A 25677-nucleotide genomic window follows, 5' to 3' on the forward strand; every position below is an offset into this window, starting at 1 on the left:
CTGCTGATCCAGTCTATTGCTGCTGCACAACAGATGACAGGGAAGACATCCACCGTCCACAGGTATGTAATGATCTATTATATGGCTTATACAATAACTGTACATATATGTATCATTTAATCAGGGAGGGTACAACATGCATTATATGTCGTAGTTATTATTAATGCTTTCATACTAAAGAGCAGCAGACTTTAACAATGTATATTAAAGAAGTTCTCTGTTCTAGAGAAAATGTGTCTACAGTTTGCATATCATATCTGTATGGGGTTGTCTTGATTTAAAGATCTTAGAAAGTGGGGGAGCTGAAAGATGTTCTTCTTGTGCCTCCCCACAGCTGACAGCCATGACATGCTGAGCAGGGGCCACACACAGCACCCCTAATATGTGTGTGGACATGGGGACCCAATACAGAGTATACACACACAAAGGCTTGTTTTATTGTTTAGTAAATATTCCTTATCATGTATTATTATTTAAATTATTATGAAATATTAATTGTTGTAATTATTGCTTTCTAAGTACCGCATATACACCTTTTTGCTGCTGATCTCCCGGACCTTGGGGACCCGATATCGGTGCTTGGCAAACTTGGTACACATGTAGCCCCACTCTTCCTCTACAAGTGACCTACAGCCGGGGAGCACCGATTTTTCAAACCCAGGCACCCCTTCTATAGACTCTCATGTTAAACGGTCATTTCTCCGGTTACTTTGGGGACCCAGTACTGGCCGGTCGTAGGTCCCCTGGACCCCAAACTTGGCACACGTGTATCCACATGTGGCCAACCCTTCCATAGACTCCCATGTTAAATGTCAGTCTAGTCACGGGCACAGTGAGGCATGGACACTGAGACGTGGGCACAGTGAGGCATGGACACAGTGAGACATGCACATGGACATAGTGAGGCGTGGGCACAGTGAGGCATGGACACAGTGAGACATGGACACAGTGAGGCGTGGGCACAGTGAGACATGCACATGGACACAGTGAGGCGTGGGCACAGTGAGGCATGGACACAGTGAGACATGCACATGGACACAGTGAGGCGTGGGCACAGTGAGGCGTGGGCACAGTGAGGCATGCACATGGACACAGTGAGGCATGCAGATGGACACTCTAGTCTTATACTCGAGTGAATACGTTTTCCCATTTTTTAGGTGCCACGTCTTATATTCGGGTCGGCTTATACTCGAGTACATACATTAGATAACACCCGCCAACAATATTGGTCACATTTAGACATATTTTGGCCATTGTGATCACTCCCGAGCTGCTTGCAATAGTAAAGCATAATGTGTGATGGTAGGGTTTTGTCGGAAAACCTGACTGTTTGTATGCTCCATTGGACAATTATTGTTGGATTTTCCGACAACAAATGTTTTATAACATGCTTTAAAGCAGTCTGACAACAAATGTGTCTTGTTGGATTATCCTATTGTGTGTACACAAGTCCGTCAGAAAAAAATCCAAAGTACAAACACGCATGCTCAGAAGCAATGCTACCCATAGCACAACATTAGCAGAAGTTGCCCAAAGGGTGGCGCTAAAGAGCTGAAAAACCACATAGTTTTGTTTATGTTGGCTGAAAAAGTTCTGCCGTGTGTATGCATACCAAGTTCACGACCAACGCCCTTCGCACAAAAATTCCATGGATTTGTTTGATGGAAATGCGGTCGTGTGCACGAGGCTTAAGATTTGCATACGCATTGGTTCACACATATGTGGTGTGGGTTTGCAGTGCGCTTTGAGCCCATTCATTTTGTATTAGCACTGTACTACACAAAAAAGGTGCAGGAATTCTTGTTTTTTTTGCTGCATCAGAATCGGATCGCATGGGTATTCATTCTGCGGTTTGGGTGTCATTCATTTAACATTGACACTGGTGGCCGGTCTCTCATGAACAGAGTGCAATTTCAGTGTGGTGCAGGAAACGCTCAGGATTCAGTGCGTTTCCCACACTGCATGTATGTGAACCGAGCCTAAAGCCTGGTACACACGATCGGATTTTCTGCAGACAAGAGCGTTGGCCAGGAATTTGCCTTGCATACAAACGGCACACAATTGTCGGCCAACAACCACGAACATAGTGATGTACTACGTCGTTTTTCAGCGGTTTAGCGCCACCCTTTGGGCACCTTATGTTAATGTTGTGTTTGGTGAGCATTGCTTCCGAGCATGTGTGTTTGCACTTGGGACTTTTGTCCGACGGAGTTGTGTACACACGATCGGAAAAGCCGACAACAGACAAATGTTCACGGAAAATTTTAAAGCATGCTATCCAACATTTGTCCACGGAAAATCCCACAACAATTGTCCGATGGAGCATACAAACGGATTTTACGCCAACAGCCTGTCATCGCACAATTGTCATCGGAACATGGATCGTGTGTACGAGGCTTTAAGGTGACATATGATTGTAATTTGGTCCCTGAAGAGTGATCTACATTCGGATAGTTGGACAGTGTTGTATCACCTTTCGCCTGCTTTAATCCGGCACTTGATCCCCACACTAGCATGCCACAATAAGCTTGCAATGGGTTGCATTGAATGGATTTTTTGGCGGACAGTTTGCCCACAGAAAGTGATAAGAGGTATAAATGCTGCTGCTGCCATGAAGCAAAGCATCACAGCCTCAGTATGTGTGTGTGGTCGCTGACTGGTTGGTAAGTTTGAGGTTGTAAATCTTTTTGTATTTGTTTGACATACGGCACCCTTCTAGTGCTTCTTGCTGCGTAGACCGGTTATAGGTGGGAGAACTGGCCACTTGTTTGTATTCAGTGGGCCAGATTCTCAAAAGAATTACGCCGGTGTATCTACAGATACACCGGCGTAATTCGAAAATCCCGCTGGCGTATCATTGCTTTGTATTTTTAAAACAAGATACGCCAGAATTAGGCTAGGATCCGACTGGTGTAAGTCACTTACACCGTCGGATCCTAAATGCAATACTACGCTGGCCGCTAGGTGGCTTTTACGTCGATTTCAGCATTGCATATGCAAATGAGCCGAACACGCCGATTCCCGAGCGTTTTTGCGCCGCTTAGCCGTAGTTTACGTCGTTTCCGTAAGCGTAAGTTTACCCCTGCTATATGAGGGGTAACCTTACGTCGGTCCGCCGTATGCCATGTTAAGTATGGCCGTCAGGACAGCGTCTGGTTTTTCCGTCGTTTACGTAACTCGTCGCAAATAGGGCTGTGCGTTAATTACGTTCACGTCGCAACCAATGTATTTGCGGCGTACTGCGGAGCATGCGCAGTGGCCTACGTTTAAGGCTGGCGCATGCGCAGTTCGTTCGGCACGGGGGCCCGCTTAATTTAACGCTGGGCCATTTAGACTACCTCGCCGCAAATTACGGAGCAAGTGCTTGGAGAATACGGCATTTGCTCCAGTAAGTTGCGGCGGCGTAGTGTTAATGGCTTACGCTACGCCCTGCTCGTAGATACGCTGATCTACGAGAATCTGGCCCAGTATGTGTACATCCCCCAGCTGCCACTAAAGGAGTAGTGGTTGGGGGGTGTAAAAGGACAGTTCAACCGTTGGGTTTTACCGCCCCCTCCCCCCCAACTGCTGTTTTGAAGCATCAAATATCTATAGATCCTTGAAATCTTCCAAACCGCAGAGAAGTCACTCTCATTGTTAGGTAATAAGGTGAAGTAATGGATAGTATAATCAGGGCTGCTTTAAGACACAGGTGAACCCAGGACAAAGGTCCCACTGGAGGGCAGCTGCCATCTGTTTTAATTGCTGAGCTCTAGACTAGATTTAGTGCTGCTCATAGCATTTAACCTTATAGACAGTGGGGACTCAGGGTTGCCAACTTTCAGTAAATTTACAATTTTTTTTACAAAAGTTTGTAAAATCCATAATTGTTGCGTATGTCTATGGACGTCAATTACGGACATGCAGCCTACATGACTGTAATTGAAATTCAAGGACAGATGCAAAAAGTACAGATTTTACAAACTGTTCGTAAATTTACTGAAAGTTGGCAACACTGAGTGGGGTCGATTCACCAAAGGTATAAAGACTGTTCAAAAATCCGGTCACACCACTAAAATTTTGTTTGAACGTTTGTACAGAAATTCAGAAAAATCGATCATCAGAGCATTAGTTCTTGCCATCATTGAATCAACAACTTTTTTTCGAAAGTCCTTAAAATATACCGTATTTGCCGGCGTATAAGACGACCGGGCGTATAAGACGACCCCCGAATTATACATTTTTTTTTTTAAATTTGCCTGTACTCGCCGTATAAGACGACCCCCAATCTGATGCTTCATATTTCTTTCTTCTGGAGCCATATTCTTCATTCTTGCTGGAGCCAATTACGGCGAGCGGTGTATTCTATTAATGAATACAAAGCCTGCTTGGATTGGCAGAAGCTGTAACATCATCAGCCCACGTCTCTCTGACTCCTCTCAAAGCCAATCCGAGCAGGCTACTGTATGTAGGCACTTGGATTGGCAGAGGTTGTAACCCCAATCCGAGCAGGCTCTGTATTCATTTGAATACATCACTCACCAGGATTGGCTAAGCGGTATATACTGTATGTAGCCAAAGCTACATACAGTATTACCACACATCCAGCAGGCATCTGAGCAGCTGACCTGGGGTATAAGACGACCCCTGCTTTTTGGCCATTTTTTTTAAGTGTAAAAGGTAGTCTTATACGCCAGCAAATACAGTAATCAAAACCTGCTACTTGAATGGAATCCGAGTCTTAATAAACCATTTTTTTGTGCCTGTGTGTATTACAATATTCACGTTTTTTTTCCGGCTCCCTTAAATTTTCTTGCCACTACGGTCAAAACCAAATGTCAAATGGGGTCCAGTAACCACAAAAAAAAAAACCTGAAAAAGAAAAACACCAAATGAAATTCTTCTGGCTTTAAAGTGGAAGGCAAAAATGAGCTAACTCTAATCCTACTCTATGCCACATTCTATTCACAGACTTATCTATCCAGCCCTGTAAAGCAAAAAAACGCTGTACTTACCTTTTCTGCAGCCGATCTGGTCCAGTCTCCAGAGGTGGATCCTGTGTGCAGGAGACAACTGACAACAGCTGGGAAGTGACGTCACTCATAGACTATTGGACTTCCATTGTCACCTGCTGCCGCTCCGCTGCCTCACACTCCCATACACTGAGGCCCCGTACACACGGCCGAGGAACTCGACGTGCCAAACACATCGAGTTCCTCGGCGAGTTCAGCCCTGAAGCCGCCGAGGAGCTCGGCGGGCCGAGTTCTCCCATAGAACGAGAAAATAGAGAACATGTTCTCTATTTTCTCGACGAGTTCCTCGGCGGCTCCATCGGGCCGAAAGTGTACACACGACAGAGTTTCTCGGCAGAATCCGGCTCTGACCGAGTTTCTCGCTGAATTCTGCCGAGAAACTCTGTCGTGTGTACGGGGCCTGAAGCTGACAGCTCAGCATGGGACAGAACCGGAGTGGAGTGGCTGCAGAATAGGTAAGTACAGCAAATTTTGCTTTACAGGGTTAGATAGATTAGGTTTAAAATGTGGCATAGAGTAGGATTAGCATTAGTTAGTTTATGCCTAAACCTCCACTTTAAGTAAAATGAATGTAAGTAAATAAGGTGAACCTGTGAGAATACAATTATGTTCAAAGAATATATATACACAATATATTACCAAAAGTATTAGGACACCTGCCTTTACAAGCACATGTCATGAAAAAGAAAAAAAGTATATACCGCACTGTCCCTTTAAATTCAGCAAAAGCAGCCAGCACAGCAGAGGATCAAATATTTGCAAAGTATAACATAGAGCAAAAAAGTGCAGCGCTAAATAAAATGATCTCAGGTGAATACGGAGAATAGTGACACATATACACATGAATGAATGGTGCAAAAAATTGACTAAACCGTAATATAAAACAATGGTGATCTGTAATATACTAGTGAAATGGGAAGTGAACAAAAACAATATTGTTCACTACTTAAAATTGTCCTTGAAAATAAAATAATATTCAAAGTCCAACTGTGTTCCAAAAAGTGAAATAATGTTTGCAGACTTAAACGTGACTAGTTGTGAAGAAAGATTGATGGAAGATCCGCCACCATATGCTCATAAGGCTTACCAGAAGGATTGAACCCAGAAGGATATACACCCACTGAGTGTTACACCAAGGAACAGGATACCTCCACAGATATGAACTCCAAGGAACCAATGAACAAACGCTTTCAGTTTAGGGATCAATGAACCCAAGCGGATATGTATTAATATTTGCAGAAAAAGAAGAAAAGAGGAGGGCACACTCACATTTGTGATGATAAAAAAGTCCTTTGGAATAAAAATGGCAGTAACAGTGGCATTAGTAGTACTTTCCGACGTGTTTCATTCAATGGAACATCATCTGGGGTACTAGCCCACTGTATAAACTGCCTTTTATATAAGAAAATAAGTCCCCTTGTTGAATCGTGGCTCCAAAGTTTTTTAGCATTTAATTAAGCCTACTTCCGGGTAGGCAAGATGGTGTCAGCGGTATGCGGTTCAAGCCTTGTTCTGACCGTGAGCTGAAAACCGGAAATATACAATGGGAACCGCACGTCACATGACAGATACACGCCAATAATGCTTACTTCCAGGTAAGCAAAAACGGTGTGAAACGCATGCGGTTCAAGCCTCAATGTCAATAAAAGGCGAAAACCGGATATACACGGCTCGAGACGCATAATATACCAATGATTGGTCTAGAAGCACTTCCAATCCATGCCTCATTCTGGTTTACAAACCAAAAGACCGGAGACAGTGTGGCAATTTTAACCCTCATGTGTAATATCTTTAAAGTAAAATGCGGATAACACAGGAGACATAAACAAAGAGATAAATTAGGAATATTGAACTATGGATATGCATGTAGGGAAACTGAGCGGAAACTGGAACCAATGCGACATACATCAGGTGCATATTGGAAACCACTAATAAAGCATGATCAAATTCCCTTTAGTTGTATAATAACCAATCAGTTGGAGCCATAATTCAACATGGTGCCTCCAAGCATATCAATACTAATATACAAACATACACAGTAAAAAAGAGAAGGTAAGAATACTAAAAAGTTAACATGAAAATAATGTGTTGCACCCAGAATAAATGCATTAATGTCCCACTCTACATTTAAACCAAATGGAGAGTGAAACTTATTTGTATATCCAATACGTTTCTAACCGCGATACCCCAGGGGTCATAGCTCCACCACTCCAGGGGGGAACATATTTGTCAATGATGAGAAACTGCGATCCAGTGGGGTCGCGGTTATGGTATTGTCTATAATGCCTTGGCACGTTGTGTTTTGTATCACCACCTATGATTTTCGCGATATGTTCACCTACCCGGACAGAAAAAGCGCGTATCGCATGACCCACGTACTGCTTACCACACAGGCAGGTGATCATATACACAACGTGTCGAGTTGCACAGGTACAAAATGTCTCTATAGGATAAGTACGATTAGTCACGTTTACAAGCACATGAACTTTAATGGCGTCCCAGACATAATCCATAGGATTCAATATTGAGTTGGCCCACCCCTTGCAGCTATAACAGCTTCAACTCTTCTGGGAAGAGTCCACAAGGTTTAGTAGTGTGTCAATGGAATGTTTGACCATTCTTCCAGAAGTGCATTTGTGAGGTCAGGCACTGATGTTGAACGAGAAGGCCTGGCTTGAAGTCTCCGCTCTAATTCACCCCAAAGGTATTCTATCAAGTTGAGGTCAGGACTCTGTGAAGGCCAGTTCCTCCACCCCAAACTCGCTCATTCATATCTTTATGGACCTTGTTTGTACGCAGTCATGTTGGAACAGGAAGGGGCCATCCCCAAACTGTTCCCACAAAGTTGTCCAAAATGTCTTAGTATGCTGATGCCTTAAGAGTTCCTTTCACTGGAACTTAGGGCTAGATTCACAAAAGGGATACGACGGCGTTTCTCCTGATACGCCGTCGTATCTCTGTTTCTATCTATGCGACTGATTCATAGAACCAGTTACGCATAGATATCCCTAAGATCCGACAGGTGTAATAGTTTTACACTGTCGGATCTTAGGATGCAGTACCGCGGCCGCCGCTGGGGGGAGTTTGCGTCGTAAACCAGCGTCGGGTATGCAAATTAGGAGTTACGGCGATCCACAAAGCTTTTTCCCGTCGTTACGTCGTCGCGAGTGTTGGTTTACCGTCGCAAAGATAGGGCACCTTTAACATGGTGTAAAAGTACTCCACCATGTTAAAGTATGCCTGTCTTTCCCGCGTTGCTTTTGAATTTTTTTCAAATATTTTATTTTTCCCAGCGTAAATCTTTTTAGACGTCGCGATTCACAAAACGTCAGCGCGTCGTAATTTCGCGCAAAGCACGTCTGGAAATTTGCGACTGGAGCATGCGTAGTACGTCCGGCGCGGGAGCGCGCCTAATTTAAATGGTACTCGCCCCATTCTATTTGGCCTGCCTTGCGCCGGACACATTTACGATACACCGCCGCAAGTTTCCAGGTAAGTGCTTTGTGGATCGAGCCCTAAACCTGAAAACTTACGGCGGTGTAACTTAAATGGCTTACGTGTCCCCGGCGCAATTGTACGTGAATCTGGCCCTAAGGGGCCAAATCCAACCCTTGCAAATCAACCCCACATTATAATCCCCCCCACCAAATGATTTGGACCAGTGCACAAAGTAAGGTCCATAAAGACATAGATGAGCAAGTTTGGGGTGTAGGAGCTTAACTGGCCTGCACAGAGTACTAAACTCAACCCGATAGAACACCTTTGGGATAAATTAGAGCGGAGACTGAGAGCCAGGCCTTCTTGTCCACATCAGTGTCTGACCTCACAAATGTGCTTCTGGAAGAATGGTCAAACATTCCCATAGACACACTCCTAATCCTTGGGGACAGCCTTCTCAGAAGAGTTGAAGCTGTTATAGCTGCAAAGAGCGGACCAACTCAATAACGAACCCTACGGACTAAGACTGGGATGCCATTAAAGCGGAGGTGAAGAAAAATATACCGCTCTATAAAACAATTAATCCCCGTTGCTTCCGTCCCAACAAACCAAGAGGGTGCTGGCTGTGCTCAAGTAGCATGGGATGAAAGAAAAATCCTGGATCGCCGCACTCAAAAAATTAAGTCTTTATTCAAAACATATAAAAAATAAAATGAAAAAAACAGCCAAAATTCATGCAGTCAAACAAGAAGTGGACTAGGAAAAAAGAGCTGACATGTTTCGCATCGTGTGATGCTTACTCGTAGCTTTTAAAGTGGAGGTCCCACAAAAAAAAATATATTATAAGCCAGCAGCTACAAATACAGCAGCTGCTGACTTTTAATATATGGACACGTGCCTGTCCTGGGTGCCCGCAATGTTGGCAGCTGAAGCCGAGCAATCGCTCGGCTCTCGGCTGCCCCTGCCACCATCCTCAGTGAGGGAATCAGGAAATGAAGCTTTGCGGCTTCACTTCCCGGTTCCCTACTGCGCATGCGCGAAATCGCGCTGCCCGTCTTCAGTGGTCCCCGCTGTGTTCTGGGAGCTGTGTGTCTCCCAGAAGACAGGGTAGGTGCCGGAAGTGGCGTAGATCACCGAGGTGATCTATGCCAGGAAGTGGGAGAAAATACCTGTATTACACAGGTATCTGCTCCCCCTCCCCCTGAAAGGTGCCAAATGTGACACCGGAGGGGGGGTCCAAAAAGTGGAAGTTCCATTTTTGGGTGGAACTCCACTTTAAAGTTTATGTGTGTGAAGGCAGGTGTCCCAATACTTTTGGTAATATAGTGTGTGTGTGTATTTATATATATATATATAGAAGCAACAGGAATTTTGCTCACACATGATTGGATATTCAAAGTAATATCAGATCTTATTTGCTAACACTCACTTTATAAAGTGGAAATATAGTTTGCAAAGTAAACATTCCATTTCTTAAGGCCCTAGTCACATTAGTGCGGTGACTGACATTTTCCCGCACTGGAAGAACGCCAGTCGCTGCCAGAGCATGTAAAAAAGTTGTTTTCTATGTGCCCCATTTGCATTGCATCGCAGCCCAGAGGTGCAATGCAGTGAGATGCGATAAAATGCAGACATGCTGCATTTTATTGCAGCGCACAGGTAGGCACCCAATGTCACAGCACAACGCCATACACTACTGTACGGTGACATGAATGAAGTGACACTTCTTCCTCTTGAAGCCCCATAGTATTGTATCAGAGGTTCCCTTTCCTTCTGGTTTAATACATATGTAAGTAAAAAAAATTACAGTTGCTTGAGTTGAAAAAAATGTAAGCGCCTCCGACAAACGTCTTTCCATAGAGTACTTCCTTCCGGGGCACAAAACAATTGTGCTGAAATTAAAATAACTGAATATTTATAAGCATCAACTTTTGTCAATTATTGCAATTTTTTTAAATAGCACCAGCATATGCCATAGCTAATATAAGGGAAAATATATGTGGATAGCGCTGACAATTTATGTAACGCAAAATGATCGAGATGGTTCTTATTCCTAGTTCAAGAAAATTTCCAAGTGGGCCTTGAAAATTCAAAGTTTGAAAAGTACAATGGCACCACCTACTGGAGAAAAATGATATCTACACATTCATAGAATAACTACATGAATGCAAAGTTATTGTCCTAATTCTGTAAAATATGAAAGAAGATTTATTTATTGTTATTTCTTTACCAGGTATAGATTATTAGATATTATCAGACATCTAGACCCATATATGAATTGAGTTATTGACTAATATTAGGGAGACTGATATGATTGAGAAAAATGAAGTTCAATGATTCCGAGCATGCGTCGAATTGATTCCGAGCATGCGTGTTTTTTTGCGCGTCGGAATTGCATGCAGACGTTTGGAATTTCCGACAAGAGCTTTTCCTGTCTGAAAATTTGAGAACCAGCTCTCAAATATTTGCTGTTGGAAAATCCGACAGAACAAGTCAATTCGGAATTTCCGACCAAAAGCTCACATCAAACTTTTCTTGTCGGAAATTCCGACCCTGTGTACTTGGGATAAGTCTAGTGTTTTTTGAAGAACAAGCTCGCTTCCAGATGTATCACTTTACAGAGATGAGACAAACCATTTAGCACTGACAGGGGTGCTTACAATGATCAGCTTTTATTCATTTATGTAAAACCTTTATCCCAAAAGGAGCAAAACTGATGCTGTAAATCAGCGGTCTCAAAGTACCGGCCCGCGGGCCATTTGCGGCCCGCGGACCAGTTATAAATGGCCCTCAGGCAGGGTGGAAGTGAGGGGAGCAAAAATAAAAAAATTTTTTTTTGTTTTTTTTTTTTGAGCTGAGGTGCCATCTGGTGGTGAGCCGTTGGTATTACAAGTTATTACCACCAGATGTGAGCTGGCGCCATCTGGTGGTGGCCGTTGGTATTACAAGTTAAGCATTACAAGTTAAACAGCAATTCTAATGTCATTTTACACTATTTTCACTGCCATCTTCTTCCCTCTAATTAGAACCCCCAAACATTATATATATATTTTATCCTAACACCCCAGAGAATAAAATAGCGATCGTTGCAATACTTTCTGTTACGCCGTATTTGCGCAGCGGTCTTACAAGCGCACTTTTTTGGGAAAAAATTACACTTTTTTTAATTAAAAAATAAGACAACAGTAAAGTTATCCCCATTTTTTGTAATATTATGAAAGATAATGTTAAGCCGAGTAAATTCATACCCAACATGTCACGCTTCAAAATTGTTTCCGCTTGTGGAATACCGACAAACTTTTTTACCCTTTAAAATCCTTATAGGCGACGTTTAAAAAAATCTACAGGTTGCATGTTTTAAGTTACAGAGGAGCTAGAATTATTGCTCTCACTCTACCAATCGCGGCGATACCTCACATGTGTGGTTTGAACACCGTTTACATATGTGGGCGCTGCTCACGTATGTGTTCACTTCTGCGCGCGAGCTCGTCGGGACGGGGTGCGTTTTCTGGCTCCTAACTTTTTTAGCTGGCTCCTAGATTCCAAGCAAATTTGTCAAACCCTGACTTACACCAGTGCTGGTGGTAATAATGCGCTCGCTGACACCAGTGCTGGGGGTTAATAATGTGTTCGCTGACACCAGTACTGTTGTTTTTGAAGTTTGAAAGTTTGCATGCGGCCCCCCATGGCATATGAAAACTTGTCTTGTGGCCCTCAGGTAATTTGAGTTTGAGACCCCTGCTGTAAATGCTTATAAAGTCTTAGCTGGAGTTTGACTTCAATTTGTTAGTGTATCTAAACCTGCTAGTACACATAATAATCCGCTCCCACCAGACTGACAGTGCTCCATTGCTCCTTCATGCAGAGTGGGGGCGGGGGCTTTAAACATTTTTATAATTTTTGTAAAAAAAAGTTTACTCAGGGAAAGGATTCTAAGCGCCCAGAGGCGATTCAGTTTGCATGTGTTGTGCTATTTAAGTTTTCTTACTCACTCATGTGATTGTGAAAATTGTGAGTGACGGGTACTCTTTATAGAGACACCAGGGGATTTTTTTGACCCCTGATGCCTCCCCCCGTGGTTCAGTTCACTAAGCAGCAGGCAGGATCTGGCATCTAGGTATGGCAAATACTTTCTTGCATTGCTCCAAGTTGGACCAATGCAACTTCAAAAACGAAATTTCCGCTTTAAACTATACTTTTATACTTTACCATCTCCAATGAAGTCATGTGACAGTGACGATACACATCAGACACTAGGACACCGGAAGTGACGTTTGCACAGTGTGAGCTCGCTGCTCGTTTCTGAGATACACTGCATTACTGTTCTAAATGTGAGTACTCCGTGTGTTATATGTTTAAAACATATTACACTAGAGAGCTTCCTCTATGTTTTCTCTACCCTGCCTGGTGACACACTTTGGAGCTGTCTTACCTTGCTGACCACCCAGCCTGGAAGGAAGCCTTAACCCCCTAGGTGCCACACTACTGGAAGGACGGATAGGAGTTATCCCCTCTACACCCGAGTGAATCCATTGGTTTTATTGAAAGCTGCTTACTTTGCAGCCGTAAGGTAATTTTCTAGCACACCTTCGGGTGTCACCATACACCGAAGATTCACCAACAAGTCACCTTGCCTCCTGCTGATGTCATTTAGCACCCAGCACTTCACTCGCACTTTGCAATTTTTTTTTTATTAAATTGCATCACCTTTTGGACTGAGGCCTCGTACACACGACTGAGAAACTCGATGGGCGAAACACATCGTTTTGCTCGTCGAGTTCCTTGTTAGGCTGGCGAGAAACTCGACAAGCCAATTTTCTCTATTCCTCGACGAAAATGTACACACGACTGGTTTCCTCGGCAATAAAATATCTCCCAGCAAGTTTCTTGCTGGTTTTTGCCGAGGAACTCGGTCGCGTGTACGAGGCCTGAGTCGCAGTTGCATCATCCATGATTGGTGTATATCAGTTATGTTCAGTCATTAATGTTGGTGGGAGCATAACACCATCCTGCGATTTCCTCTGCGACTGCATATATTATCTTTATGCTGCGATTCTATTTCTGCACCCAAAATTCTACTTGCACCTTGCAATTTCTTCACCTCTTGGACTAGCAGTTGCACCATTTACACTTTGTAACACATGGACAATGATGATGTGATTTTACTTACATTATACAGTCACCTATTTGTATGTATTTGCACTCTTATTCAGTTCACCGTTTTATTCATCCATCATTGTTGTATATCAGTTATGTCCAGTCATTCATTTTGATTGAAGCATAACACCATCCTGCGAGTCACCTTATCTGCACTGTTTGCACATTCATTCAGTACACCTTTGGATGCACCTTATCTTAGCATTTATAGCGTTTTTTATCTTTCAGTCAGTCTATTTGCATGTTTGCACATTCATTTATCAATTATACTATTCTGGTCATTTATACATTTTACAAATTACACCATTCTATGCTATTGGAGCGCAACACTTCTCTTGATTTTTTTCCATGTCTCACTGTGGGTAGTGGTTGGCCCATGCACACATAGGGGTAGATTCAGAAAGAAGTTACGCTGGCGTATCTATTGATACGCCGCGTAACTTCTAGGATGCTCCGGCGTATCTTTTTTCTGTATTCAGAAAACAAGATACGCCGGAATTTGGCTAAGATCCGACTGGCGTAAGTCTCTTACGCCGTCGTATCTTAGTTGCATATTTACGCTGGCCGCTAGGTGGCACTTCCGTCGATTTATGCAAGGAATATGCAAATTAGGTAGATACGCTGATTCAGAAATGTACGTCCGCCCGGCGCATTTTTTTACGTCGTTTACGTTAGGCTTTTTTCGGCGTAAAGTTACCCCTGCTATATGAGGCGTATCCTAATTTTAAGTCGTTCGCGAATAGGGCTGGGCGTAATTTACGTTCACGTCAAAAGCATTGGCTTTTTGCGGGTTAATTTGGAGCATGCGCACTGGGATACATTCATGGACGGCGCATGCGCCGTTAGCCAAAAACGTCATTTACGTGGGGTCAGCCATCATTACCATACAACACGCCCACTGCATGGAGAATTTGAATTCCACTGGCTTATGCCGGACCACATACGATACGCCGCCTTAACTTAGGGCGCAAGTTCTTTCTGCATACGGAACTTGCGCCCTAATTTACGGCGGCGTAACGTATCTAAGATACGCTACGCCCGCAGAAATTTACGCCGGGCTATTTGAATCTACCCCACAGTTTCCACTGTAGCGCAGGAATAACTGGGGTAGGCACTGCTGTGTCACAGAATTCACAGAGCCTGCCTACAGAGGTGCTGAGAGGCGGAGCTTCGGGAAGAGGAGTCGGTACAAGGATCACTGCTTGCAGGCAGCAAGGTACCATGGGATATTTGGTCATTAGAAATAGAGAGTAAACAGCAGAGGGAAAGCTGCAAAGCATGCAGGGAATCCAGGAAGTTGTGGAAAGGATGTCAGGTAGACAGACAGAACCTGCAACAAGAAAGGTGATTTTTCCAGTAAACTTCTATTGGATTGTCAAAAAATAAGTATTTTTTGTATTGTTAGTACAATGCTGTTATACAATGAAAGTATATGCTGTGACTATAGAATTTAAATGTTGTTTATATTTTACTTTTGCATTAAACTAAAAAAATCTTGTAAATAACAATGTCTAAATAGCTAATAGGAGTGTAGGAGTTTTCCTGTGGCATCAGGAATTCACTGGATACAAGGCCGAGTATTATAATGTTCCCTGTGGAACCTATGTAAGATGTGTGCAGATGAAGCAGTGGTCACTGACTCGGCTTGTAGTCCAATGTGTACACATTAGATGGGAGAGACTCACTTTCACTTTTGTGAGTACATGTGGGGCGGAGAATGACAAACAAGCCTCCTCTTATCAGTTAGGAACCTACGATATTCATGGCACGAGCAAAGTGCAAAGTCACCCACAAATAAGACGGGTAGAAGAAATTCTGGAGAAAATAACGTGTGGAGGGTCTCTGTTAGAGGTAATGTTGCTGTATTGTACTTACTGTCATCTTACTACTTACCTACTACTAGCCTCCTCTGTGAACCTAGAACTTATTGCAGGATTTATTTTAATAATTGGTCATTGTTACTAAGCATTCTGGTTTATATACTGTATGGTGTAAATAAGTAAAGTCAGATTATATCACTGTGCACATTGGACACACAAACATAAGGGGAAAACATGGGGATAGTCCAGGTTTTTAAATAGAGTAGAAATCAATTAGAACCCCTTGTACGTTTTTATTGTTGTCTGTGTCCCCATTGGGTAAATTCACCTTCTCTATCTGTCCTGATGACCAATGTCAACTGATGCGAAATCCCAAATTTTAGTCACCAGAATAAAGAGTTCGGTTTGGGTCCGTTTACATTTGTGCATTGCATAACGCACATCATTTCACACTTTAACGTGTGTAGCATTAGGCCATCCGGTTAGAATAAATGTGCTTCTGACGCACAAAAATGTCCCAGCTTTTAAGCTCTGTTCACACCTAGTCATTTTGTTCTTAGGCAGAAAGGCGCGCATTTTTTTTTGCAGCAAATTTTTCCTCGATTTTGTACAGTTCAAAAAGTCACCAAAGTAAGAAGCAGAAAACGCCTGTATTCTGCCAAAAAATAAGCTCCTGTACTTTTTTGAGCTTCAAGTGACACTATAGGTTCACTTTTTTTATTTTTTTTTAAATAACAAACATGTCATACTTCCCTCCTCTGTACAGTTCGTTTTGCAAAGAATGGCCCCGATCGTCCTCTTCTGGGGTCCCACGGCAGCTCTCGTGGCTTCTCCAGGCAAGAGCTAACCCCCTCTGGGAAGCTCTATCCTGAGGGGGTTAGCTTGCGGGTGTGCTCCCGTGCCATACAATTGGCATCCATAGCCACCGATTGTATGACTCGGCCCTGCCCACGGCGGCCGCTTCATTGGACTTGATTGACAGCAGCGGGAGCCAATGGCTGCACTGCTATAAATCTATCCAATGAAGAGCCGATCAGGTATGGGGAGAACGATGCGGGATCGCACCCTCAGAGATTCGGGGCTCAGGTAAGTAAAGCGGGGGGGGGGGGGGGTGTTGACTGCAAGGTGTTTTTTCACCTTAATGCATAGCATGCATTAAGGTGAAAAAACACAGGTTTACAACAGTTGACAAAACGCTCAGATGTGGACAGGGGCTATTGAAACAAATGGGATTTGTCTTGTTGGGCGTTTTTAGAACTGAGGCTTATAGCAGAAAAATGCCTAGGTGTGAACAGAGCCTTAAAGCGGTTGTATAGTAAAAAAAAAAAAAATGTCTTGTGCCACCTGTAAAGGAAAAAGCATAATGAGCTAGTATGCACCGCATACTAGCTCATTATTAAATACTTACCTTAGAACGAGGCAACGGTACCTCTGCCGGTCCACGCCGAGGGAGATGACATTTCCCCTTGGCATGTCTTCCGGGTATCGCGGCTCCAGCGCTGTGAGTGGCTGGAGCCGCGATGTCGTCACTCCCATGCATGCGCACAGGAGACTTCTTTCCAGCAAGGTCCAGCGTCTTCCGGGCCTTAAGCCGAGAATCCCCTGTGCGTATGCGCCGCTGCATTCAGCGGCTCATTGCAAGGGGAATATCTCCTAAACCGTAAAGGTTTAGGATTTTTTTCTTGCCTAAAGGTAAGCCTTATTATAGGCTTACCTGTAGGTAAAGGTCAAAAAAGAGACTATACAACCACTTTAAGGCTGCATTCACACCTGAGCGTTTTCAGCTTGTAAAACGCCCAACAAGAGTACACAAGCTTCTTTTTGGGCAGATTACAGGCATTTTTCTGCTTTTTACATTGATGACCCTTTGACTTGTACAAAATCGTGGCAAAAAACGCAGTAACAATCGTGGCAAAATTGCTGTAAAAACGTGTGACTTTCTGCCTGAAAATGAAACCCTCAGGTGTGAACGCAGCCTAAATGTCACAAACTTTTTGTTCAGTGCATTGTAACACACTGTGGCGCACTGCCATGTATTGCAAGGTGTTTTAATACATGTGTGTTGCCTTAGTGCCTTGGGGTACTATTCAAAATGAATGGCACCACAATGCGTCAACACATGTAATGTGTGTTACCACGTGTGCTGTAATTTGAAATTATTCCTGAGGCCTCGTACACACGACCGAGGATCTCGACGTGCGAAACACATCGTTTTGCTCGTTGAGTTCCTTGTTAGGCTGTCGAGGAACTCGACAAGCCAATTTTCTCCATTCCCGTCGTGGAAAAAGAGAACATGCTCTCTTTTTGGCTCGTCGAGTTCCTTGACAGTTTCCTCGTCGAAAAATGTACACACAACCGGTTTCCTCGGCAAAAAAAAAACGAAACGTCAAGTTTCTTGCTGGTTTTTGCCGAGAAACTCGTCGTGTGTACGAGGCCTTAGTGTTCCAAAGCAGGCAACTGTTCTGGTGGCATCTATCTAAGGGGGATTTCTAGTTTTCATCTCTGGAACAGGAAGTAATGGGAAATCTACCCCAATGAGACACAGACAGCAATAAACTGACAGGGGTTTTAATCCTTTCCTATCCAAAAAAAAAAAAAAAAAGTTTTGGCAATAGGTACATTAGTATTGTGCCCTACAGTATTGCAGGTGTAGCAATTGTGTACTCAGGCTTCAAGCCGTGTCCTGGATATCTCAGGCTTCAAGCCGTGTCCCGGGTATCTCAGGCTTCAAGCCGTGTCCTGGGTATCTCAGGCTTCAAGCCGTGTCCTGGGTATCTCAGGCTTCAAGCCGTGTCCTGGGTATCTCAGGCTTCAAGCCGTGTCCCGGGTATCTCAGGCTTCAAGCCGTGTCCCGGGTATCTCAGGCTTCAAGCCGTGTCCCGGGTATCTCAGGCTTCAAGCCGTGTCCCGGGTATCTCAGGCTTCAAGCCGTGTCCCGGGTATCTCAGGCTTCAAGCCGTGTCCCGGGTATCTCAGGCTTCAAGCCGTGTCCTGGGTATCTCAGGCTTCAAGCCGTGTCCTGGGTATCTCAGGCTTCAAGCCGTGTCCTGGGTATCTCAGGCTTCAAGCCGTGTCCTGGGTATCTCAGGCTTCAAGCCGTGTCCTGGGTATCTCAGGCTTCAAGCCGTGTCCTGGGTATCTCAGGCTTCAAGCCGTGTCCTGGGTATTTTCTGGGAAACCAAAAGGAATCTACTGCATTTTCCTGCACAGGATCAGATGGTGCCGCAGTACCATGCGATCCGGTTGTAGTACAATTTTAAAAGTAGGGCATGCCCTACTTTTGGTGCAATCCAGGGCGATTTCAGCCCAGCTAAAAATCACATGTCACTGAATTGCACAGAAATGCAGAGCTTGTTCCTGTGTGATTCCAGTGTGAACCACACTAAATGTGTGTAAACTGTTCCTTGTATATACTGGATAAAAGTAACTGGTTGTGCAGATATTTTATTAGGATTTTATGTATTTTACAGATTTCTAACCTAGAAAATGAGTGAAAGATCTGGGAAGTCTAACTCTTTAAAAAACAGTGAGAATCAGGAAGAAATGGAAATAGAAACTCCTAAGGAAGATCCATCCCGGGTTCAGAAGCAATCGGTATGACTTCCCACTCTGATTTCAGTTATAGATGGATACTGATAGTATGAATAATCCCTGAATTTATTCCTGTGGGATTACATTAATGAGATCTTTCTAAATTATATAGTGCTTATAAATAGTGTGCAAGTGAAAACCCATCACAAATAGTGGCAATCATTCATACATACACTATATTACCAAATGTATTAGGACGCCTGCCTTTACACGCACATGAATATTATTGACATCCCAGTCTTAGTCTGTAGGGTTCAATATTGCGTTGGCCCACCCTTTGTAGCTCTAACAGCTTCAACTCTTCTGGGAAGGCTGTCCACAAGGTTTAGGAGTGTGTCTATGGGAATGTTTCTTTTGTGAGGTCAGGCACTGATGTTGACAAGAAGGCCTGGCTCGCAGTCTCCGCTCTAATTATTATTATACAAGATTTATATAGCACCAACAGTTTACGCAGAGCTTCACAACATGTAGACAGTGCAAATACAATACACTTTAATACAGTAGGAATCAGGGGGCCCTGCTCCTTAGAGTTTACAATCTAAGAATCAAATTCATATCAAAGGTGTTCTATCAGGTTGAGGTCAAGACTCAAGTTCCTCCACCCCAAACTCGCTCATCCATGTCTATATGGAACTGGCTTTGTGTACTGGTGCAAATAATGTGGTGGAGGGGGGATTATGGTGTGAGTTAGCCCCTTGGTTCCAGTGAAGGGAACTCTTAAGACGTCGGCATACCAAGACATTTTGGACAATTTCATGTTCCCAAATTTGTGGGAACAGTTTGGGGATGGCCCCTTCCTGTTCCAACATGACGTTTCACCAGTGCACACACAATGCCTTATTACTTACCGGAGCCCTCACTCAATGCATCCATAAGACAAGCAGCTTCCTATGGCGACACATCAATAAGAGAAAGAGCCAGGTGTGCTGGCAGGGGCCCAAGAAGAAGGGGTTTGGGGCCACTGTGTAAGATAATAAATGACATCATGCTCCCTATATTTAGTGGCCACACCACATTAGAACTAAGCTTTGCCTCTGCGGAGACTTGGGAGGTACAATGCTTCATATTGACATTGTTATTGTTTTAACAGCAAATTGAACGACAGTTGAAATGTCTGGCTTTCCAAAATCCTGGACCACAGGTTGCTGATTTTAATCCTGAAACTCGAAAACAAAAGAAAAAAGCTTACATGTCCCAGATGAATGGGTACTACTCAGCCACCAACAAGTAAGGACATTTACTGTCTCTGCCATGACCATCTGTGCCATACTGGATTTCTGTTCATTGGGATCAATTAACTAAACTAACACACCAAGAAAAGGATACTTATTGTCAAGTGACAGTTATTTTCAATTAACTTTAATGTATAACTAAGACCCCTTTCACACTGGGGCATTTTTTAGGCGCTTTAGCGTTAAAAAAAGCACATGTAAAGCGCCTGAAAGAAGCTGCATCTGTAATCCCAATGTGAAAGCCCAAGTGCTTTCACACTAAAGCGCCTGAAAAACGCCCCAGTGTGAAAAGGGGTCTTAGGGTTAAAAAAAAAGCGCAAGTAAAACGCCTGAAAGAAGCCTCATCTGCAATCCCAATGTGCAAGCCTGAGTGCTTTCACACTGAGGCGCTGCGCTGGCAGGGGGTCAAAAAAAGTCCTGCAAGCAGCTTCTTTTCAGTGCTTTAGGAACATTGAATACACCGCTCCTAAAACTCCCCTTCCCATTGAGGCTCTTTTTTTTAATGCCAAAGCGACTGAAAAACGTCCCAGTGTGAAAGGGGTCTTAGCAGCACTTTACCAGCGTTTTTCGGGTGCTGGCAGTGTGAAAGGGCTCTGAAAGCACTCAGGCTTTCACATTGGGATTGCAGATGCTTTATGCCACTTTCAGAATGAGGCGCTCCTAAACTGCCAGTAAAAACACTAAGCGCTTTTGAAGAGCTTTTCAGGCGCTTTTGAAGCGCTTTCCATTAATTTCAATGGAGAGGGGAGTTTTTCACAGCCCTGCCAGCAAACTACCCCAGTGTGAAAGCATTAATTGATTTTAATGGAAATAGGTTTTCGTGGAGCTTCTTAGGCGCTGTTTTTAGCGTGCAAGCGCCTGAAAAGCGCCTCAGTGTGAAAGTGGTCTTACAGGCGCATTTTTTAATGCCAAAGCACCTAAAAAATGCCCCAGTGTGAAAGGGGTCTAAAGGCAAAACTTTTTGTTTTGTTTTGGATAGAGTGGAGAGAACCCCTGACAGTTTTTTTGCTGTCTGTGTCCCTGCTAGGGAGATTCAACCTCTCAATTTGTCCTGTTCACTATTATTGTTGAAAGTGAAAGTAAAAGAATATCCCACATTTTGGGTTGTCCCAGAAAAGTGAGGCTTAAAAGGGTTGTAGAAGTTCCTTTTTTCTTCTAAATAGGTTTCTTTTAACCACTTCCATACAGGGCATTGTCACCCCCTTCCTGCCCAGACCAGTTTTTAGTTTTCAGCGCTGTCGCACTTTGAATGACAATTGCGCGGTCATGCAACACTGTACCCAAATTAAATCTTTTTTTTTCACACAAATAGAGCTTTCTTTTGGTGGTATTTGATCACCTCTGCGGTTTTTATTTTTTGCGCTATAAACAAAAGAAGAGCCTCAATTTTGAAAAAAACACAATATTTTTTACTTTTTGATTTAATAAATATCAAATAAAATAAAAAAATGTCCTCAGTTTAGGCTGCATTCACACCTAAGCGACAAAACGCCCGACGCGGGACGCTTCTGTCGCTAGAGGGGAGAATTCCCATTGCCGTCTATGGAGATGGTTCACATCTCATAGACGCGCAACGCCTGTCGCCTGAAAAAAAGTCCCGGACCCTTTTTTTCACGCGACAGGCGCGTTTTCCCATAGACAGCAATGGGAATACTTTAGAAAAAAAAAAAAAAAAAAAGAAACATTTGTAATCGCGGCAAATCTGCCGCGACACGCGTACGCGGCTGTCGCTTAGGTGTGAATGCAGCCTTAGGCCGATATGTATTATTCTACATATTCTTGGTAAAAAAAAAGCGTATATTGATTGGTTTGCGCAAAAGTTATAGCGTCTACAAAATAGGGGATAGATTTATGGTGGGTTTTTTTGTACTAGTAATGGCGGCAGTTATTGTGACATTGCGATGGACACATTGGACACTTTTGGCAATTTTTTTCACATTTATACAGCGATTAGTGCTATAAAACTGCACTGATTACTGTGTAAATGTGACTGGCAGGGAAGGGGTTAACATTTGAGGGCGATCAAGGGGTAAAATATGTTCCCTAGGGAGTGATTCTAACTGTAGGGGGAGGGGACTCACAAGGAGAGGAGACCGATGTGTGTTTCTCTGTACTGGGAACACAACATCGGTCTCCTCACCGCTGACAGGACATGGTTCTGTGTGTTTGCACACACAGATTCACAGTCCTGCTGTGATCACAGGCAATGGGGGGTGCCCGGCGGACATCGTGGCCAACGGGCACGAGCCCTGGGTCCCAAAAGATACAGGGGTCAAGCGCGCACCCCCTAGACGGCCGGGAAACACAGGATGTCATATGGCGTCCACCCGGAGGGAGAGAAAGTTCCTGCCGTTGTCATTTTAGTATGGCTCGGTAAGGAACTGGTTAAGCTAGTGCATTGTTGGTTCACTTACCTTTTCCTTCAATTTCCCTTCTAAATGTTTTTTCTCTTTGTCTGAATTTCTCACTTCCAGTTTCTCCTCTGTAAGCTTGCCCCCGTCATCCGAGACGTTCTGGCTGGGGGTTAGTCAGTCAGGACAGCTTACTGAGGAGGAACAGGAAGTGAGAAATTCAGACAAAGAAAAAAAAACATTTAGAAGGGAAATGGAAGGAAAAGGTAAGTGAACCAACAATGCACTAGCTTAAAGGAACCTATTTAGAAAATAAAAAATTAACCTTTACAACCCCTTTAATGTACACGGGATGTTTTACAACCTCTCCCAAACTATTTAACTTGACAGATAGTAACCAACGTTTAAAAGCGTCAGTTTTGCCACGTTACATGCCGCGTTTAGCTGCGTTTGCGTTTAGAATCAACCAATCACATTTACTAATTTGCTGGTTACTGGAGTCTAGTGATTCCTGGTTGCTATGGGATACCGCACTTTACATATCCTCTTTGTATTGGTTTAATACTCAGGTGCCAGTGATACGCTGGAGTTGATTTCCAAAAGGCAAATAGGTTTTTACTTTGCGAGGGAATTTGCTTAGTAAATATGGTGAAGCTGTACTGATTTCCATCATCCAATCACATGCAAGCAAAAATACATAATTTTTGTATTTTCCTAGCACATTCTTTGGGTTCTTTGCAGTGTGAAATTTCACCACATTGAATACAAAGTGCAACATCCCTTAAAAAGTGATTGGTCTATTTGCCTTTAGTAAATAAATTCCACTGCATCTTTAGTATTCTTAACCACTTAAGGACCGCCTAACGCCGATATACGTCGGCAGAATGGCACGGCTGGCACGGCACAGGTACGTCGCCTTTTAGAGCCCAGCCGTGGGTCACACACACGCGGCCCGGGTCCGAAGCTCCGTGGCCGCGGGACCCGCGGACCCGATCGCCGCCGGTGTCCCGCGATTGGTCACAGGAGCTGAAGAATGGGGAGAGGTGTGTGTAAACACACCTTCCCCGTTCTTCACAGTGTCATTGATCGTCTGTTCCCTGGGAAAGACGATCAATGACGTCACACGTCCAGCCCCGCCCCCTACAGTTAGAAACACATATGAGGTCACACTTAACCCCTACAGCGCCACCTAGTGCAATTGTAATTTTCACAGTAATCAATGCATTTTTATATATTATTAATAAAAATGCCATAAAACTATCGCCTATTTTGTAAACGCTATACATTTTGCGCAAACCAATCGTTAAACGCTTATTGCGATTTTTTTTTACCAAAAATAGGTAGAAGAATACCTATCGGCCTAAACTAAGGAAAAAAAATGTTTTTTATATCTTTTTTGTGGATATTTATTATAGCAAAAAGTAAAAAATATTGATTTTTTTTCAAAATTGTCGCTCTATTTTTGTTTATAGCGCAAAAAAGAAAAAAAACGCAGAGGTGATCAAATACCACCAAAAGAAAGCACTATTTGTGGGGATAAAAAAGGATGCCAATTTTGTTTGGGAGCCACGTCGCACAACCGCGCAATTGTCAGTTAAAGCGAAGCAATGCCAAATCGCAAAAAGGGGCAAGGTCCTTAACCTGCATATTGGTCCGGGTCTTAAGTGGTTAAACCCCTACATACAAACTGGTTTATGTAAAAGAGTATTGAGTAAATTAAAGTATATGTGAACCCATACCTATCCCGTCCTGCCAGGCTCAGATAAGGGTCTGGTATGGGTTTTGGGGGGACCCCCATCCCACGCCATTTAAATTCTGAAGGGTCTGGTATGGATTGGGGGGAACCCACACGCCATTTTTTTTTCACTTTTTTTCTATGGCTTGCAATGGTTTTTTTTTTTATTCAGCTGTCAGCGGGGAAGCCCTTTGATAGTTGAAGACTCATCCGTTGTTAAGGATTCATCGGCCGGCTTCCCGCCCCGCTCCTTAAGAACCAACTATTCACTGTGTCCTGATTGGGCAAAGCTTTGCCCAATCAGGGCTTAGAATACACTGTGCAGTGCACTGTGGGGCGTTCGCCGGGCAAACATCTCGCCGAGCACCCTGTATATTCAAGTGTTCACCCAATGGGCGAACAGGTGATGTTCAGTCTGAGCTTTTGCTCAGCTTGAAATGTCAAATATTGCCAGTATCTACGGAAGTACCTCTCCTAGTCTATGCTAGCAGGTCACAGGTAAGGGGTGACACTTCAAAAAGTCTGCTTCTGGTATATATATATATATATATATATATATATATATATATATATATAGATATATCTACAGTATATATAGATATATAGATAGATATCATTTTTTAAATAGTATTTTATTTTATTATATTGATATTAGAATAAATAATGAATGTTGAACCAATAAACGATCCCATTAACAAGTGCAATGTCTTTTCAGGGCTTCAGTTAAAAAGTATGATAAGAAAGGAAAACTCCTGTGCAATAATAAAGATCTGTGTGACTGCCTGGAGGAGATCTGCCAAGGATGTTTCTATCCATGCCCAAAATGTGACTCCACAAAGTGTGGTCCGGAGTGCCGCTGCAACAGGAAGTGGGTCTATGACAGAATCCAAACAGAGACTGGGCGTATTATAAGCAAGCTGCCATTTTATGTCCCAGATTAGTGATATTGGATCCTCGGCATGGGAAATGTGTACAGTAGCTTGGTGGCCATTTCACCTGCCATTTAGGAATATTTTAGGTTTAGTATTGGATGTTTGATTGAACATCATGTTCTGTGCATAATGCTCATTATTTCCTTGAAGATGCTAGAAGAATTTGTTTCATAGCCTTATACACAGGACATATATTTCTGGTGGATATACACCTTCAACATATACAGGCAGCCCCTCACTGAACACAAAGTACAGTCATAGGATACAATAGAGAGTGATTAAAGAGACATTGGGATTCATTTACTAAAGAAGACCTGGCTGTCCAGTGTATGTATGTTTAATTAGCTTTGATTCAAAATGAATACAGGCATAACCCACTTTTAAGTACACAATGGGGTTTATTTACTAA

General features: G+C 43.3%; 1 protein-coding gene across 2 annotated transcripts; it reads left to right on the forward strand.

The window, feature by feature from the left end:
- On the forward strand, window positions 1-25677 carry ARL14EPL (ADP ribosylation factor like GTPase 14 effector protein like). Of its 2 annotated transcripts, none has more exons than XM_040335828.1 (4): window positions 1-62; window positions 18898-19021; window positions 20109-20245; window positions 25052-25677. In XM_040335828.1, the coding sequence occupies exons 2-4, from the start codon at window positions 18914-18916 to the stop codon at window positions 25275-25277; spliced, it is 471 nt and encodes a 156-aa protein (XP_040191762.1). In that variant the 5' UTR covers window positions 1-62; window positions 18898-18913; the 3' UTR covers window positions 25278-25677. The 2 variants fall into 2 exon arrangements, with proteins under 2 accessions (XP_040191762.1, XP_040191761.1); XM_040335827.1 differs by lacking the exon at window positions 1-62 and adding an exon at window positions 15313-15458.

This window comes from Rana temporaria, chromosome 1 (assembly GCF_905171775.1).
Source record: "Rana temporaria chromosome 1, aRanTem1.1, whole genome shotgun sequence".
NCBI classification, from domain to species: Eukaryota; Metazoa; Chordata; class Amphibia; order Anura; family Ranidae; genus Rana; species Rana temporaria.

Excerpts from the sequence above, each read along its gene's own strand:
- ARL14EPL (XM_040335828.1), top strand. The coding sequence starts at position 18,914 with ATGAGTGAAAGATCTGGGAAGTCTAACTCTTTAAAAAACAGTGAGAAT. Across the intron at positions 19,022-20,108 it reads CCCGGGTTCAGAAGCAATCG|CAAATTGAACGACAGTTGAA; the intron begins GTATGACTTCCC and ends TTGTTTTAACAG. Across the intron at positions 20,246-25,051 it reads TACTACTCAGCCACCAACAA|GGCTTCAGTTAAAAAGTATG; the intron begins GTAAGGACATTT and ends ATGTCTTTTCAG.